The sequence below is a fragment of the Danio rerio genome, chromosome 14 (genome assembly GCF_052040795.2).
Source record: "Danio rerio strain M-AB ecotype USA chromosome 14, GRCz13ab, whole genome shotgun sequence".
NCBI lineage: Eukaryota > Metazoa > Chordata > Actinopteri > Cypriniformes > Danionidae > Danio > Danio rerio.
In genome coordinates, this window is record NC_141034.1 from 29,922,134 (window position 1) to 29,942,309 (window position 20,176).

At 33.1% G+C, this 20,176-nt stretch overlaps 1 protein-coding gene across 3 annotated transcripts in view; it reads left to right on the top strand.

Moving 5' to 3' along the window:
• Positions 1 to 771: 771 nt before the first annotated feature.
• The window catches only part of glra1 (glycine receptor, alpha 1), an 89,042-nt gene continuing 69,637 nt past the window's right edge, over positions 772 to 20,176 (top strand). Inside the window, exons 1-2 of one of the 3 annotated variants that reach the window (XM_087280105.1) lie at positions 772 to 1,545; positions 8,889 to 9,017. In XM_087280105.1, the coding sequence (XP_087136231.1) occupies positions 8,984 to 9,017 (34 nt within the window). In that variant the 5' untranslated portion in view covers positions 772 to 1,545; positions 8,889 to 8,983. 3 annotated transcript variants of the gene reach the window in all.

Consider the following 20,176-nt stretch of genomic DNA (forward strand, 5'->3'; position numbering starts at 1 on the left):
TATAGTTTGTAAATGAATATTGTCTGTGTTTTAATAGATATAAAAGAGACTTGTTTTGTTTACCAAATAAGTGAATCTAATTGGATTTGCATTGTAAACATCAAATAAAAGTTAAAAATGTATATATATATATATATATATATATATATATATATATATATATATATATATTTTTTTTTTTTTTTTTTTTTATATGTTAAGTTTGTAGTTATGATTCTCCTAAAATCATTCCGCATAAATCCGCAGATACATTTTTTTTAACAAAATATCCGCTGATTCTGCTGAGTCCTACTTATTACTTTACTTATAGTGTTAGACAAGATGCCATGCATGATGTCAATGAAGTTTATCCTTTTCAATTATTTGTGTTTTTCTAATTTAGTATTTTTTATTTGTTTTTGTTTGTTTATTAGCCAATAATTTTATTAAAAAAACTTTTTAACAAACAATTTTTGGTATAGGCTAGTTTATCCTTGATCTTTTAAACAATGCAATAAACACAAGTGCAAACTGCTTGCTCAGAAATAGGCAACGAGTTATTCACTGCAGCTCTCTGCCATGTCCCTTTTGGTAGTATGTTTTGAAAACTGTGCCATACATAATTCATATAGCTACTAAGCCAAAAGAGCGTAGCCCTCCAAGTCCAACATATGGCAGTGCCCCTCGCCAATCCGTGGAGGGGGCATTTGTCTGGAGTGCCATTCAGACCAATGACAGCAGCATGTGGGCGTGTGTTGAGAGTGTGTGAGGTGCTTTTTGAGTTTAGTAAATGACTGCAGCAAGAAATACTGAGGGGCTGAGAGGCTTGTGAGCGATGGAACAGACTCTGTGTACTGAAATATCAACGTTTGGGCTTTTCTGACGAGGATTCGAGACAAAAACAAAATGAGCAGCGTCTCCTAACTGGACCAGACAATGGAAGTAGCTTCATGCAGCACTAACAATTCACCCCTGGGAAACAAGTACGCACTAAATCAGACTACCTCAGCCAGAGGTAGCTAAAACTAACGTGTGGCTCGAAAGCGACACATTTCTTCATTGGGATGCATGTACAAAGAAGCGCGGAGGGAAAGAGCAGACGCATATGTATATTTCCCCAATGACTTTGATGGCTGCGAGGAGGTATAGTGTATAGTTTCGTTTCTTTCAAATGTTTGCGATGGAGCGTCTGTGAATATTCTTGGCGACTGCGCATCTGATGCTGCTATGGATCGTCCGGAATGAACATCTGAATTTATCTCGTCGAGTTTTTTCCACAGCGCCGCTTCTTCCACCTGAAATTCCGCAACCCGCGTGAAACAGGAGCTCCGCTTCACCTACACAGTCGCTGTCGGGAAAATGACCAGCTCGTCTGTATGCTCTTGAGATTTGTTTGGCCTTTTTGGGAATCTGAAACGAGCAAAGGACGAATTGTTCACCTCAGAAGTGCGAGAAGAAGGAATTGTAGGGCGCGCTGAGCTGTAGCTTAACTACATCCACTCATCTCCAACCTGACACAATGTTCGCACTCGGGATTTATTTGTGGGAAACTATTGTATTTTTCAGGTACGTATCACCTTGTTTTGATGCAAAAGTGTTATTGTTTTTTACTCAAACACAATATTTCATTGTTTTCCATTGAAATAGATGATTTCTTTAGCTACTTTTCCTGAGAATGTTCTGTTTAAGAAGGTAGATGAGATGCCATGTAGCAGTGATTGACTCCGTGGCCTGCTGGTTCATCTGATGAAATATAATGCCTGCTAATTAAAAATAAACTAAGTCATAATTCCGTGTCATTCATCCAAGTCAGAAGAAGTAAGGATTCCTTTTAAATTTGACTAAACAGCGAACACTAGTGGTCATTTAGTGGATAGAAAGTTATCAACAGGCTTATGAAGGAAAGTCACTTACCTATTTAACAAACAATTAAGTGGAAGCAAAATAACTTTCAGAATAATTGATTTTTTTTATAAATTATAAATGACTAACTGTAAATCTATAATATAATTAATTTGTCTTGTGCTGCTCAGCCTTTTAGCAACCCTCACGCACTTAGCGATAAACCGTTATAAAGATGCACTAGCATTTTTGTATTGTGTTGTGTAAAATCAATGCCATAAATAATGTCTGTATTTTTGTTACTATTATTATTATTATTATTTATTATTATTATTATTATTATTATTGTTGTTGTTTTTATTGTTATTATTTTATTGGTAGAGAATAATCAAGCTCTGTTGCCATGGTTACATCGTCACGTAACATCGATTACCATGTATTTAACACGCAATAAAGTTGTAAACTTTTAATTTGTGAAACGATATTAAAATGTTTTTGAAATTATGTAAAAAATTCCACACTAGACCTATATATTTTTCTTTTTCTTTTTTTTTTTCTTTTTTCTGTGGAACCCTAAGCATTATTTAAGAATCCATAACATTCATAATTCTCAACTTAAACAATGGAAACTGTGTTGTGGAATATATTAATATATATTCTTATGCACAATATTTGTTTTTGTTTAATATACAAGTATGCGTAAAATGACTGAGCCATATACATGGCACTAAAATATAGGCCTGTTAATTTTTTTGTTTTTGCACAAATTATTAATTTGCAGATGCAATCTATTTCGAGCCCTCCACATATGGATTATTGAATCAAAACACTGATTATCTCAAGAATCCTCTATAAAACAAGCACATTGTGAAGCATTTTCACCTTATCTGGCCAGTGGCTTGCAGTAATTATTTTGCATTCTATGGGCACTATTTAGTTAATGAACTAGAATCAGGATATTGCAGTCTCAGCTCTTGCTGCTGAACTTTGCAGAGCCTGTTAATTGATATCTCTTTCCCAGTCTCAGCCTGCACCCCAACCTCATTGCACATGCAGACATATTACTAAACATTGATCACTCTGTCAATGCTAATTCCATTGACGAATACAAATTGTACACAAAAATAGTTTGCTCTATGATTTGAATCTCTAATTGATTTTCATATTAGAGTGCACATTTTTGTCCATGCAGGAATTGTCTTGTGAGAGGCTGCGGTGTGCATGTCACCAGAGCTGCTAAAACACAAGGCATGCATAAAGCACACATGACGTTATGTCATTGTGATGTCATACTAACATATGCAGGTAGTTGTGTGCAGTAATCCAATCAATGGCTGTAGTCAATATTAGGCATGGGCCCGTATATGATTCTGACGGTATGATAACCTTGGATAGAAATATCAAGGTTTCACGGTATTATGATTACTGCTTTAAAATATATTAAAATATATTCTTTTTAAATGTCTGGGGAAAAAACTAAAACTTTGTTCCCCTTTGAACACAATATATTTTATTTTGAGAAACATTTAAAATAATTTGTAATAGTAAACATGTCAGGCTATATATAGTTTCAATGTTAAACCGGCATCTTTGATGTCTTTTCTGCTGGAGATAAAAGAAAATGTAAATAAAAAATACTTTTTATTACGTAGGAATGGTATAACAGGAAATTTTGGCTGTTTTAAAATTTTGTTGTCCCATGCCTATCCAATATATACACCTCATAATACATATGCTGAGCAAACCGTATTTTATCCCAATGAAATCTACCAAAGGACTACTTAAATATTATATTAATCTAACATTAAAAGAAATATCATTATATCAAGTCAAATTTAAATATAATTGTTTTATATTATGCTACATAAACAGTAAAAAAGTATACCTATAAATAGGGCTGTGCGATTTGGGGAAAATATCTAATTGAGATTTTTCTGACAGATATCGCTATTGCAATTTGATTTGCAATTTAATTTCATAGTCAAGCTTCAGGTCAATAATCTGCAAGCTGTGACAACAATTCTGCGACAGCTCTTGAAAATTACCTGTTTTTGTTTGGTGTCTGTGACTTTGAAACCAAAATATTCCTATATTACTGATGTTCTGTTTTTCTTTTATGTGTCTATTAATGCTTCTAAAGCAGCAGACGCCACTTTCACAATTGTTCACGCTTTCCTATTTTTTTGTTTTGTTTTGTTTTTTTATTGTGGGCATTCCGCATAGTTCGGTTGTGCAAATGTGATTGGGCAGAACGAAAGTGTGCTCACTCAATTGGCTAGTAAGAGTATCACACACAGACGGCAGTCATGTATATGCTCTAGGCGGGGAAAATTAGAACTAATCGTAACGTTTCAAATTGCGATTGCGTTTCAATTTCGATTAATCACACAGGCTTATAAATACTATTTATCTGCATTTCTAGAAGTAAAGGATATGCCATCACAACCATTTAAATAAATAATATGAATGCTTTGTGATTGTGCTGTACTGTACGTTTCGTATAAGCAGAAAAAATGAAAAGCAAGGGCTTTCTGTAGTCCTTTGCCAATGTCCTTGTACTCCCCCTTTTTTGTGTATTAAGTATACAATGTCATTTGAGTACCAGTTTTCATGAAAACCCATTTCATGAAAATTTACATTAGTGTTTTTGTCAAATATCTTCATGATAAAAACTGAAATAATTGCATTTGCTTCAATTAATTACTAAAATACTTACTATAAGAGATTAGCATCAGTTTATTTTCAGTCTCTCTATTGAGCAGGTAGCGACAGCAATCAAACAGAAGCAGATGCATATCTATACTCTCCCAATTCCCTCATTAAAAGTGAATGTAAATGACTGAAAGGATGGCTAGTTCAGTATCTGAAGAACAAAAAGCCTATATATAGTCGGTTTATTTTTAGGAAGGTTTGTTCCTAACTGCTGAAGCCTCATTAATAATCAAAGACAGAATCATACCACAAATAGCACTGACCCATCACTAGAGATGCTTCTTTTGATTTCGGATCGTTCTTTATGTCTGAAAAGGTTTTTATTCATCGATATATGCGGTAGCAGTTGGAGCACCTTTGGGCTTGTACTGAAATGTTCTCTTCTGTCCTTCAGTTTTGTAGCCGCATTGACAAATTGAGTGCGGCTTGAAGAAATGCCATCTTGGTGCCAGAGAGGCCTTTGATTTCTTGAGTGTTACACGATCAATAGGGATTGTGTTCATCAGTGGTCCTAAGAACATAATGAGCTACACTTAGGGCTAATGATTGGATCCTCGCATTTAAAGTATGCAGGTCTCTGGGTTGTTTGCATATATTTTCTGGCAGGATGCTCTGGTTTGGTTCCTGCTGCATCAGCAGAAAGATCAGGCCCTCTCCACTGCTTTGACCGGCATCGATCAAGGTTCATTTGTTCAGCGCTGCCTTGATCAGTGAAACTATTAATTACGAAAGATGCACATTACAGTATGTATCCAGCTGACTCTCTCCTGTGTGTCAGTGCAGTGAGATGGCTATGCAGGAAAGCAAAACTAATAGAGACTGTATCCTCAAATTTCACAGTGTCACAAAGAATAGCGTGTTTGCGTGAAGAGTCTATAGTGATGGAGAAAAGCTGTGGGAGAGACTCAATAATCTGGCATGCCATGGCTAATCTCATTATGCTGGCATTGCAGAATTGTACATTAAACACAATGAAATGTGTTTCTTAACGTGTGAGAAACAATCAACGCGTTATTTGACTAAAGCTGGATGTATTTGATCAAACGAGCTGTGTTAATTTATTACAATTGTAAATAACTGTTTAGTGTATTTTAAAATGTTATTTACTACTGAGATCACAGCATTTATTACACATTCTTCACATGAGCATTTAATAATCATTCTAATCAATTTAAATATGATTTTGTGTTCAAGAAAGTTGCTGTTATTGTTATTATTATTGTTGTTGTTATTAGTATTATTTTCAATAATATGATTGTTTTATATATACAGTTAAGTCAGAATTATTAGCCCCCCTGAATTATTAGCCCACCTGAATTATTAGCCCCTCTGTTTATTTTTTCCCAATTTCTGCTTAAAAGCAGATTTTTTCTACACATTTATAAACATAATAGTTTTAATAACTCATTTCTAGTAACAGATTTATTTTATCTTTGCCATGATGACAGTAAATAATATTTTACTAGATATTTTTCAAGACACTTCTATATAGCTCAAAGTGACATTTAATGGCTTAACCAGGTTAATTAGGGTTACTAGGCAAGTTATTATATAATGAGGGTTTGTTCTGTAGACTATTGAAAAAATATATAGCTTAAAGAGGCTAATAATATGAACCTGCTTTTACTCTAGTCGAAATAGAACAAATAAGACTTTCTCCAAAAGAAAAAAATATTGTCAGACATACTTTGAAGATTTCCTTGCTCTGTTAAACATAATTTGGGAAATATTAAAAAAAATTATATTATTATTATTATTAATATTATTATTGTCATTAATGGTATTATATACTGTATGTATATATATATATATATATATATATATATATATATATATATATATATATATAATTTATTATCATTGTCGTAATTATTATTATTAATATTATTTATTTTATTTTATTATTATTATTATTTTTGTCATTAATGGTGTTATTATTTATATATTAATATTGTTTTTATTATTTAGTTTCATTGTCTTCATTATTATTTCTTTAATTTTATTATTATCATTAATATTCATTATTATTATTATTATTATTAAAAACAGAATTAATGGTGAAAACAGTGCTGCTTAACCAAGGCTTTTTTTGTAATGCAGAAAACACAGACGGAATAGGGTATATCCCGAAGCATGCTAATAGGACTTTTAATTTGCCTGTAACCTGGGTTAACCGCTTCCGGTGAACTGAATGCCTTTGCAAAATTGGCGCGTTTAAGGTCTGTTTTCTTTAAAAATCAGTGACCTCCACTGGCTGAGTGATATCTGATATAAAGTGGGTCTCAGATTGTACAGGAAGCACTGCATTAAATTATATTTTTCCCGCCATGTCTTTAGAATATGAGCATTTATTTTACCCCAGTATATTCAATGGAGCTTCTGCGCTAGCCCGCCGATTCCGAAAGGCGTGTGCGAGTAAATGGCTTTTTGTCTCGTTTTACACTTGAGCAACTAAATGATTGCCAAACTCTGTTTAACTGATTGTTTTTTATTGTGAAATCCAACCATAAAAACGGAATTAGGCGATAATGTCGAATGTTATGGAGTTTGGAAAATTGTGCATGAACAAATCAGAAGAAATACTTAATATTGTGGATTCAAGTTTATTAACAATAAGTATCAAAAAGACCATTTAAATGTTAAGTCTGCATGTTCTCTGTGTGAATAAATGGCTAGGCTTCATTTACACACTTGTGGAAACAAACATGATGCTTTTGCCTGTGGTGTTTACAGTGTCTGCCACCTCAGCATACCAGCAGAGGACATGAACGTCATGAGTAGAGCTGCTCCTATAGACACGTCACAAGTTTTGCATCATTTTATTTGAGAAAAACACACACGACAACTCAAAAGTCTTCACAATGCACAAAGAAAAAATGTTTGGTTTTAACTTGGAACAAAGTGTGGGGATCTGTACATCCCTACTATTACTACTGTAGAGTAGGATATACTTATACATAGTAGTTATAATACTTTTATTGCATTTACATTTATTATTCGATAGATTTTTTAAAAATCCAAATAAGGGCAGTAAAGTAAAAAAAAAAAAGATAGTGGAAAACAAAAAATATCAAAGCAACAAAACAGCAACGACAATTCCCAGATGACCTTAATAATAATAATAATAATAATAATAATAATACTATTGATAATAATTTATTATATATTTTTTAAGAAATATTACACAATTATAATGTTTTTATTATAACCACATAAAACAATATTCTACACCTACGTGTACAGATTTTTTCTTAAGCTTTTGATGTTGATAAATGCTAACGCTTATCACCTCTTATGGAAGCATTTGATTAAAATTCAATGGAACATGTTTGGGTGTTCTCCAGACACATTTTAGCTTTAAAAGACACTGGAGCAGCATTTCCTGGAGTATTTCCCTTTATGATGTATCCACATTTAAATGCCAAGCACTTCTCCAGTTTAATAGTTACCCGACACCAGCAAATGTTAATGAGCAAAAAGAATAATGATGTGCAGAGCAGGAAAAAAAAAGCCTGACTATTGGTTATTTCCAAAACAATGGATAGCCGGTGACGCAGAAAGTCAATGGACATGAAAGAATAATGGATATCCCGCCAAAACAGTTAGACAGGATTCAGTGGCTGGTTAAGAAAATAGAGCAATTCCCTCCAAAGAAAGACCCATGAAATTGGCAAGAAAAGGACCATGTCTCAAGGACTTAGTTGAAATCAATATACCACAGGCTATTTTATGATTATTATCCTCCATTTTTGTCAGACACACTAATGTTAGATGGAAAAAAATGTCTATTGTTCCATTGAGTTTACAGCAGGAGGACTTGAATGAGTCGATACATATTAAAGTCCATCATGTACAGGGACTTGGCAATTAAATACGGGGCAGATAAAGAGCCCTATGGAAGCAGTTAAAATGCGACTGAAAGTGTTATAAGCTAAAAAAGCCTGTGGGAGAAGTTAAGGTCAGTTAGTGACCTGACACCGAACGGACATCTACACCGAGGTGTCAAAAGCACACTGTTAGCACTAATTAAGCTCTAATGGATCCCATTGCTAATGAAGCCACTGATACTCGTGTATGACAAAGCCTCATTTCCATCCTCTTTTATGGATTCTCCTTTGGAGCCTCGAGTCTGGATATTTAAATCCAAAGCTCTTTTTTTCCCAATTGTTTAATATCACTGTTAAAAATGACAGCATGTGATGTAACTGTGCATTTCAGCTCGGAATAAAATAAGTGAGTCAGAGATATCGCCGTGCCTTAGGGAAGAAAAAGTGATAATTAAAAAAGAAATCTCATAATGCAGCACTCGTGCTCCTCTGTTTTTTAATGCACCCATCTTTCTGTCGTTTCCACAGCCTGGCAGCATCCCAACAAGCAGCGGCTCGGAAAGCTGCATCCCCAATGCCTCCCTCAGAATTCCTGGACAAGCTAATGGGGAAAGTGTCCGGTTATGATGCAAGAATCAGACCTAATTTCAAAGGTAAGTCTATCCACCAAGACACTGCTGGATATCACAGGAATGTAGCCAAGCTGCATTTTGAAAAGTGTTTTTTTAAACACGTGTTTAGTCTCTAATGACGCATTTGGGTAACAAAAAAAAAAAATACAAAATATGCAGCGTTTCTAAAAGCACAAAGACTTTCAAATGCCTTTTTCAGTGTTTTTTTTTATTCATCTATTTTAAATCGATAATTCTAAGCATTAACATGTTGAAATTTTGGTAATTTTGGATTTGAAAATAATCATGTGTTTTTTTTAAACTAATGTTTTGAAAAACAAGGGATTTTAATAACTAAAAATTACAAAAAATATAAAACAAATTATAAAATATGCAGTTTTTTCTAAAACCACAACTATTTGCAAAGGAAATTTGCAAGTTTCTTCAGTGTTTTCTTTTTTCTTTCTTTTTTAAAAATAGATAATCATTACCATGTAATTCTGAGCATTAACATTTTGTGTTCAGGTCATTTTGGATCCAGGTATGTATGGAGTAAAATATGCCAAAATTATTTTTGGTAAAATTATGTGTGAATTTGTATTAGTATTGCTATTGCATTAGTATTAGTAGGAAAATAAAATACAAGTAAATATATACAATTAAAATAAATGTATTTTGTTTTATAACTTTTTAGAGTAACATTTATGCTATTTTGATGTTATTTGTTAGAATTAAATATGTATTTTTCTTTCATTTTGACATCTGAACAGTTTTTATTTGAGTTAAACAATATGTATTCATACACTGTAAAAGATTATATGATTGGTTAGTCCCGACAGCATATGTTTTTAAGTCATTGTAAATTATTAAACTAAGTTTATCATGTTCTAACTTAATTTTGCAAGTTACGCAAGTCAATAAGTCAATGGACTCATAAGATTTTTTTGATTCAGCTTAAAATTATTAAAGACTTTTTAAAAAACTTTTACAGTGTACAAGTCAAATTTCTCATCAGTTATACAAGTACACATTTTGCTGTGTGTAATTTCACATTTCAAATAATTTGGCTATTTCTTAATCAATAAAAAGTAGTAAAATGCATTAATAGTATGGGAAAATTGTGACATTAAAACAAATTATATATTACAAATATAATGTTACATATGATGTTTAGAGTGTAATATTAATTATAATGGTTCTCCCTAAAATACTTTTCAGATAATGTTTATAGCATATTCCATCTAAAAGTGATTTTATTATTTATTCTGAAGGCTATTTAATGATTAAAAAACAGTTTATACTTCAGTGCATGATTCAAACATAATAATAAATTATATTATGAATGCCTCGCCAGAAATAACATTTACATTAGTTATATTAGGAAACCTGCTCCAAAGCTGGCTACATTCCTGTTTACGGTCCATGATCTTGAATCATTATCCTGAGTGAATGTCTATGGTGGTGCTCTGTATCCTTTATATTATATTGTGTGACGCGTGCTGGCACTGTTAGAAATAGACACCCATGATGCATGTCAGAGGTCTCCTCATATTCAACAACATATTAATGTCAGTCATTGCAAATTATAGTCGTGCCTGTTCCCTAGCTATTCTAGGAAATGCACAACAGATCATTTTAAAGGTATGCTGGTAAAATGTAAATAAAAAATGTTTTTAAAAAGATGACATTATATTAAATACATTTAAAAATTGTGAAATGATAAATACAAAAAATGCTTATATACAGTTGAAAATATATATAACGTATATACAGTTGAAGTCAGAATTATTAGCCCCCCTGTAATATTAGTGCCCCTGTTTATTTTTTCTCCAATTTCTGTTTAATGGAGGGAAGATTGTTTCAGCACATTTCTAAGCAGTTTTAAAAACTTATTTCTAATAACAGATTTATTTTGTCTTTGTCATGATGACAGTAATTAATATTTTACTTGATATTTTTCAAAGCACATCTATACAGCTTAAAGTGACATTTAAAGGCTTAATTAGGTTAATAAGGTGAACTAGGCAGGTTAGGGTATTTAGGCAAGTTATTGTATGATGATGGTTTGTTCTGTAGACTATCGAGAAAAAAAAATAGCTTAAAGGGGCTAATAATTTTGTCCCAAAAATGTTTTTTAAAAAACAAAAGCTACTTTTATTCTAGCCTAAATAAAACAACAAAGACTTTCTCCAGGAGAAAAAATATTATCAGACATACTGTAAAAATGTCATTGCTCTGTTAAACATAATTTGGGAAACATTTAAAAAAGAAAATCAAAATCAAAAGGGGGCTAATAATTCTGACTTCAACTGTACGTGTGTGTGTGTTGTGAAAATATGACAACTAAATGGCAATGTGGATTAGTTCCTTAAAAAAACAATATATATATATATATATATATATATATATATATATATATATATATATATATATATATATATATATATATATATATATATATATATACAGTGCTCAACATAAACGAGTACACCCTTCACAGATCTCTCTTTTAAGTTCATATTTAAGTATTTCATACTTGTACATTAATATATTTGATCATATAGATGAGATCAGTCCATATCAATGGCAAATCTGCAGCTAATCTAACAACAACAGCCAACATTTTAGTTTATACGTAAATAATAAATAGTACGTAAATAGTAAATAAAATGTTATTAAAGCATAAAAATTAAGAGAAAAACTGTGTTTCAGATAGTGAAATGATTTTTGGTGTTTTTTTTTTTGAGAAATATTTCTCATATTTTGAAAAAATGCTTTGAATTTGAAAAAAAAAACACTCTGGGCAAATTTACTACCTTTTTTTTATTATGTTAGGGATGAAAACATCCACTAAATTAAACTGCTGTAAAAATGCATCAGATAATTTTTTTTTTTTTTTTCAAAAAGATTTTAGCATAAATCTCTTAATCAACATCAGTGACAGTCCTGATCAAAACTGCTACATTCTTTAGAAAATTACAGGATTTTAACTCTTTGATTGTCAAATTCATAAATGATGTGATGAAAAAAACCCCACACAAAATTACTTATTTTCAATATAAAAAAAGTAATTGTGTACTGGATTTTTTTTACTTTTTATTAAAGTGTGTGTATGTGTGTCTGTGAAAGTGAGAGTGACCACAATTACCTTGAGAAAATCAAAATTTGCATTTTCGCTCTTAGAACTACATGGAGTAAATAAAAACAAGACTGTATTTATGCACCATCAAATGTGGTTATAATGGAAGCCAATGGAGCAAAATCAGCTACCAACAGTAAATTAGGGAGAAAAAAGGAAAATCTAAAAATGCATCAATGCCAATGTTGTTACTAATGGCACACATGTTCAAGACTTTGAATAAAGGTTAAAAAAAATCCAGTCCACAATACATTTTAAATTGAAAATACGTCATTTTGTGTTTTTTCATCAAATCATTGACAACATTTTGGCAATTGAAGAGTTAAAATCCTGTAATTGTCTAAGCAATTTAGTAGTTTTGATCAGGACTGAGGTTGATTAAAAGATTTATGCAAAAAAAAAAAAAAAAAAAATGCTACCAAGATTTATCCTATGTATTTTTTTACAGTTTAATTCAGTGGATGTTTCCATCCCTAACATAGCAAAAGTGTAAGCAATTTGAACAGTGCACAAGGGTTAAATGTATTATCTTTCTATGTCTAAAGATGTAAGGTGACCAAACTTTTATTTTAATGGATAAAACTGTTTAATAATAAAAAATATTGTCTGCATTCACTGGGAAATTGATGCAAATCTTCATTTTCAAGAATAAAGGGTGTACTCATTTATGCTGAGCACTGTTTATTTGCTTTTATTGTGTATAGTGTATATATTCAATTGAATGTGAATATTCATCCCCTTTTAAAAGTATTATTTGAATGCATATTGTTTATTCTAGATGAATGTATCAGATGTGTGATTACTGTGCATGCGTGTTAACCAGTAACACTTTATAATAAATCAAGCAAGCGATGTACTGACATTCTATAACGCTTAACAAATCATTATTGTTGTACGTTTAAACACGAAGTACTGATCTGTTAAGCTTTATATTAAGCTGCATTATATCTATGTCACTAAACGTTATTATAAAGTGTTCTCCTTTGATTTGTTTAGGCAGTAACACTAATGCAGTATGCTAAATGATGTTTCACAAAGTAACCTGTAATCTGACAAATGTCTACACTTTGTATGTGTGTACATCTGACTCTTCCTCTGAAAGTCGTAGGTAGGTAAAGCATTACTGAATGATAGGAACATTACAGTAATGTATCCTTAGATACTTTGTCTGGACTGTTAAACCTGCTTGAACGCTTAAATGGCAAACGGCCCCCCCTGTCTGGTTTTGAGAGGCCTTGCATCTTAACCTTGCTCGTGGCAACGGATTTATTTCTTTTATTTATTTATTTTTTGTTGACAGCCAGTGCTGTGATACCGGGAATGAATTCTGACATCTTAACTTCTGCTGTTTGCTGAGTTTTGCTGCAACCTTGTTATGGTGAACGCCGTCATATTGCGGAGTTTGTTGATTGTTTTCTTACTGAAAATTACTCTGAAGTAGAAGAGATTCTCAAAAACTCCGCATTGTGGCTTTATGTGTGATTTACAGATCCAATCGAAATCATTAACATATTTAATTTCACATTTTTCTTTCTTGTAATCTGCCATTTAACACATTTCATTCCTCTGTGATATTATGCTGGTTAAATTAGGTTTAAAGTCAGTCACGATCATTTCTTTTGGGGATAACAGCTTAGTCAGATTGCGATGTGTTGTAATTATCTTTTATTACCAGTCACAATACATCCTTTGCATATTTTTGCAAGCAGAAAAGCATAAACTGGTCTGGTCATTTGACATTTTAATAATAATAAAAAAAAAATGAAATGATATATAAAAACAAATAATAAAACTTTCAGAGCTTCAAGACAAAAAGTCATATTTGTGGGATTTAAATTGATTCATTCTTATTAGGCCTGTCACTATATCTAGTGTTTGTTGTATAATATATTGCACTAAATATAGTGCAATAAACAATAATATTGTCATTTTAAGACTATGGCTAGGCGATTAATCGAAAAGAAATCGAAATTGACGTATAATCGACATAATTTTTTTTCTGATTACTCTCCTCTCGGTTTATACTTCCATGGCTACTTTGCAGCGCATCTGATCTCTGGTCAGGTAGGACAATGAAGCCATTTTTGAGACTTTGAACTACATTGACGATGATTGGAAGCTTGAGACGGCATATTTTTTATTACAATAAAATTGTCATTTACATTTAATTATTTGTTTAAAATACTATTTGCATAGAAGTTTTATTTTAAAAATATACTGTTTTATTTTCTACTTTTAATATGAAAAACATTAAAATTATAATGATAGTTATGAAAATAATTAAATATTTTCTCCTTTTTGTAAGAAATAAAGGGACTGTTGGTTTTTAGGCAATGTGTGTTTAAATTTAAGTAGTTCAATGTTGACGTTCAATAAATAATCATAAATAGTACATTAGGCCTGTACAATTAATCGACATTGAATCGCAATCGCAGTTTGAAACCCTTCGATTAGTTGATCGCAAGAGGCTGCAGTATAAAATATATATTATGTATTTTTTAATTTTCCACAAATGCGTGTGTGACAGTCTTAGTAGGCAATTGAGTGAGCACACTTTTGTTCTGCCCAACCAGAATTGCACAACCGAACCATGCCCACAATAAAAAGAAAGAAAGCAAACAGGAAAGAGCTGACAGGTGAGATAATGGCATCTGCTTCTTCAGAAGCATTAATAGACAAATTAATTTAAAAGAAAAACAGGATGTCTGTAATATGGCAATTCAAATTCACAGACACCGGACAAAAACAGGTAATTTTTAGAAGCTGTTGTAGAATTGTTGCCACAACTTACAGATTATTAAGCTGAAGCTTGACTACAAAATTAAATTGTGAATCGAAGCGCAATCGCAATACCTGTCAGAAAAATCCCAATTACATATTTTTCCCAAACCGCACAGCCCTATAGTAGATAGTTTGTGCTTTCTTTAATTATTTTAAAATCAATTTACCAGCATGGACCATGCAGTACTTTGACCTAGACTTTTTTGTATAGGGATGAAGGGGATGATAAAGGAACAGTAGGATGAAGGGGAAGGGAAGTAATAGGATAATCAGTGAACGGGTATGTATGTTGATCAGGCATCCTACGATGATGCCCGGAGACTCAGAGTGGGGGTACTGTCTATTTAATATTTTGGTAGAGTCATCAGACCCCCCAATTCAACCTATGAGGGAACAGAGGGTTATAAGGATTGTTATGGGAAGTGAGGAAATAGAGGGAGGGAACGTAGGTTCGAGAGAACGAGAAGTACAGTGCTAGAGGCTGGTCTGCCTTAAATAAGTTTAGGGAGTAGGTGATTGGTTAAGGAGACAAAGTGAGGCGTGGTTCTGCTGCTGAACTTTTGTTAACAAGTTAACTCTATTCAATGCACCCTTCATTCAGAAATCTCCCTCTTGCAATATGTGTGCTTATTTACTGTACAAAACATTTCCGTGAATTATAAAATGGTGAAATAAAATAAATAAATTAAATAATTGTTCATTAATCGTAATAAAGTCAAAATCTTCAATTAATCAAGATTTAGATTTTAGGCTAAATCACCCAGCCCTAGTTAAGAGCATTTTATGGCACTAATTTGATAATTCCAGAATGACGATATAATATAATCACAATGCAAGTGCACTCTTGCAAACAACACATATTTTATTCTTAAGAATATTTCATTTAATTATAGACATAATAATTATTTTATAAAAGTAATTTATAGTAAATACTATAGTGTTTTTTAATCATACTGACACCTCCGATATATTGATTATTGTGACAGGCCTAATTCTTATATCAACATGCTAATATATAAAAGCAAATCTGATTGAGATGCAATGTCAGTTGATAGCCACTGTCTGAATATACACTGGCCTTCATTATGTAATTCATTCAGTTGGTTTTATGAGGGCACATGGGCCCCGTGGTCACATGACCAGACCAGACATTATGAAATACAAAGGTTCGTCACGGCTGTCAGGTCAAGCGTGTAACTGCACTCTGAGCCGGAAGCTCACGCGTCCTCAGCTTTTCTCTGCTCCAATATTAGAGCACATCCCTAAAATTCAGATTGCAAATCCTGACAGCATCTCTCGATAAATTTTGGGTAAAAAAATAAAGTGCATATATAACGGCACTGATGTAAACAGCATCTGATGTGAGAAGACATTTTTTTCCAGCTCTTGAGAAGGAGATCACCTCTCCTGCCTCTCGTGTTGCAACGTTGAAAAAAATAATAAATGAGGAAATAAGATAAGAATTGCCTGAAGCAACGAATGTGCTGGCATGAGAAGAAATTACACTGATCATGACTGGGACTCACTGTGGGAAATCCTTCCAACTGATTTAGCTGGGACCGATTGAAATGGAAAGCTCAGAGTCTGGCATATTTGGGGCACCCCATGGAGCTTGGATCCGGATTGATAATGTTTTCAAGATCTTTTTTTTCTACACGTGCAGCTTTTCTGTCAATGGATGATGTAAGGTTTTATTTTATTAGGGTTGAAGTGTGTATTATTAATATCAGTGTGTGCATTTTTCAATGTGGTTTAGTTAATTAGTATTAGTTAACACATTAGCTGTCATGAACTAACAATAGACCAACAATAAGTGTACTATAGCTTTATTTATCTGTGTGTTAGAATGTGTAGCTTTCTTTCTAACATAAAAATTATGATGGACATAATTTCATAAATTTTAATTCTCATAATTTTACATTTTTTACATTATTCTTTAGTTATCATAGTGTCATTCTCATCTTAAATATTTATTATTATCAACATTGAAAGCGGATTCATGTGTATATGCTTTTACAGGATTTTTTATGATAGAAAGTAAAATTAGGTAGTTATAATGTAAACTTTATGCTATCAAATAATACATTAAAAATATATAATAAACTATTGAAATTTTGAAAAATACAATATTTAAGACAGCACATGGAATACACAGTGCCTTTTTAGATGCTCAAAATGTATATTTTCTCCAGTATTTTTTTATAATTGACATTGAATAATAATAAAAATAATGAATGAAATCTTTCATTTTTGATGATAGTTAAATGGATTCACCAGCCAAAATAACAACACAATTAATAATAGAGCCGTTTATTTGAAAGAAATGCTTTATTACATTATAATAATTTTTTGTCACTCCTTAATCAGTTTAATCAATGTCGTCACATAATAAAAAAAAATTTTTTTTCTAAATCTTACTAAGCCCCAAATTTTGATTATAGTTTATTTATTATATAATTATGTAATTTATTGTAGTTTTTGCTGATATAAAATGCAGGGAACTGATAGACAAACTCATCACGAAACAATAAATTGTGCAAAATGCAAAAGAAAAGCATGAAACAAGGGAAAATGGCAACATACAAGACATAAATGATCTACAAAAAGACACAGCAATGGATGTTACTCTTTACATTCATTGCTGTCTTTTTGTAGGTCATATGACTTATATCTTGGCATTTTCCCTTGTTTAAGGCTTTAATTTACATTTACCTTAAAGAAGAAACAGAAGAGAAAGGAAACGGAAATAAAACAATACTATTATTCTTTATGATGTTTTAGAATATAATAAGCTGTCTGTATAAACATACACGCACATAGACACACAGCATCATGCTGTCTGTCATTCACACACATACACAAACATAGACAGCACCAAACAAATAAACACACACACACAAACACACACACACGCACGCGCGCTTGCTTGCTCGCTCCAGAGCGATATTGTGAGACCGCCCGCTTCTGTTCAAATACACCAGAGTTATTTCGGAAAATTTATTCCCGCACCGCATTAAATCTGGTCGGGTCCCACGACAATGCACAGCTACAGCCGCGGGAATGCAGACCTATATCCAGAAGTGTTGTTGTAACAGCCGAGAGGAAAAGAGATGGGAGGAAAAGTCACGCCAGCAGCCGAGAGGAAAAGTCACGCCAGCAGGTAAAATGGGCCACAGTGAGAGAGAGAGAGAGAGAGAGAGAGAGACTAATGGAGTAATGGAGTTCACTTTCATTCCCTCAATCGCAGAGAAATAGTGGCTTCTGCTGTAAGTGTCAGTGAAAGACTGTCCAGAAAACACACACACGCAGTAAAATTGTGCACAGTTTTTGCATTTTTTAAGTAGTTGGCGTCTGGAGTGTTGTAAATACCCGCTCGCCTCCCTCGCGACATAGCACATATAAGATAAATGATGTCAGTACATAATGACCGGTTATAATTATTACCGAACCAATACCGAATTGTCCGCATCTGCATCACGGTGCACCGAAGTAACAATTAATTTTGACGCCCCTACCAAGAAGCTAGTCAGGAAAAAAAGACCTAACATTTTATTTTCAAAATATATTGTTTTAGCTATAATCATGCCATACTGAACAGGTAATCATACATTTTGGTTGAGAGTCTCCAGAAAATCTGACTTAGCAAAGAACTGAAATATTTCTAAACAAAAAATCTGAATTTAAACACAGGACCAAAATAGATGTGCCCTCAATAGTCGCATGTGGGGGAAACCGAGGGATAGAATTTACTAAGCTTTGTTTTAAAATAGTGAAGTCTGTGTAATACTGAATAAGGTTGTGTCTACAATATATAAAATATGAATAAACAGATAAAAGGCACTGATCCCAATCAGTCTCAGGGTGCTTTCACACCTGTGAATCGATTCAGTTGTTCCGAAACAGAGATTACAATTGTTACGTTGTTGCTCTTTGCTCTTGGAGCGGTTCGCTTTCACACTGCAAAGTTTCTAATCGGAACAAAGAGCTAAAACAAGTCACGTGCGAGTAAACTCTCCTCACATTGGTCAGAGTGTCATGGTTTATTTTGCAGCGTCCCGCTCAGCTGTCAGGAGAGGTGGTGGTTTGGTGGTGATTGACAGGGTGCGCGCGCGTGATGTGTCTGAGGAGAGACACGGTGGGGAGGGGTGAGAAGGGTGCGCGACGATGCCTATTTGAGGACCGGGAGGAAGACGCGAGATTACCGGGAGATCATCACTCGTTTGCGGGCTTCCGGAGACTTGCGAAACTTCCCACCCCAATCATAATTCTCTCTTCATATAGCCGTAAGCCTTTTACATATCCATAAAACACTGTGATATAACCGCTCTCGGATCGGATCGCTTTCTCACTGCAATCGAACCGCTCCAGGGTTTGTTTCAATCGAGCCGAGACCACCTCATTCAAGCGATCTCGGAGCGATTACTTTGGCGCGGAACAGAGCGCGATTGCCCTGTTCACATATGCCAAACGAACCGCGCTAACTGGGCAAACGAGATACGTTCCGAAACAAAAGTGTAGGTGTGAAAGCAACCTCAGATATTAAAATCCCTAAGTCTTCATCCTAAGCGACGTTTAAATGAAGAGGAGTAAAATCTGTTGGGTTTTTAAAAGCAAAACAAATAAAGAGGTTAGGCCCCTAGCATTTGGAGAGCTCAAATAATTCTCCTTCTAAAGATAAATTCAACTCAATTCAATTTTTAAATTGCTTTTACAATGTACATTGTGTCAAAGCTGCTTAACATACAAGTTTTAGTAAAGTCTAGATTTTAGAGTCGGAGCTCAATTTACTTCAGTTCAGTGTGGTTTAGATTTTATTGCAGAAGGTTCAAACACTGAAGAGCAAATATATTGATGTGCACGGAAAAAAACTTCACCAACTACATAACAAAACATCAAAATAATAAAACTTCAAAATCTGGAATATTTAGACAGACATGTGCCCCAAATTTTAAATGTGTATAATGTCAGTTATATTATAACATCTAATTCATATATTTATTTCAATCTAAGTCTTACCATACTGTCTCCTTTGTTATTTCCATGTGCATTTCCCCACATTCTGACCTGTTCAGTTCAACCAAAAGACAGCATCAGACCAATAGTGAGCAAAGAAGAGAAATATGTTTGAAAACAGCCATTTATTTCTTATTTTTAAATCCCATTTGTCACCACAGATATTACACACTTCGGCCTTAAGCCTTGATTTTTTTTTTTTAAAGCATCTTCCCTCGAACAGACCATTTCTAAGCGCTCGCTGACAGATCAAAGTGCTGCGTTAAACAAAT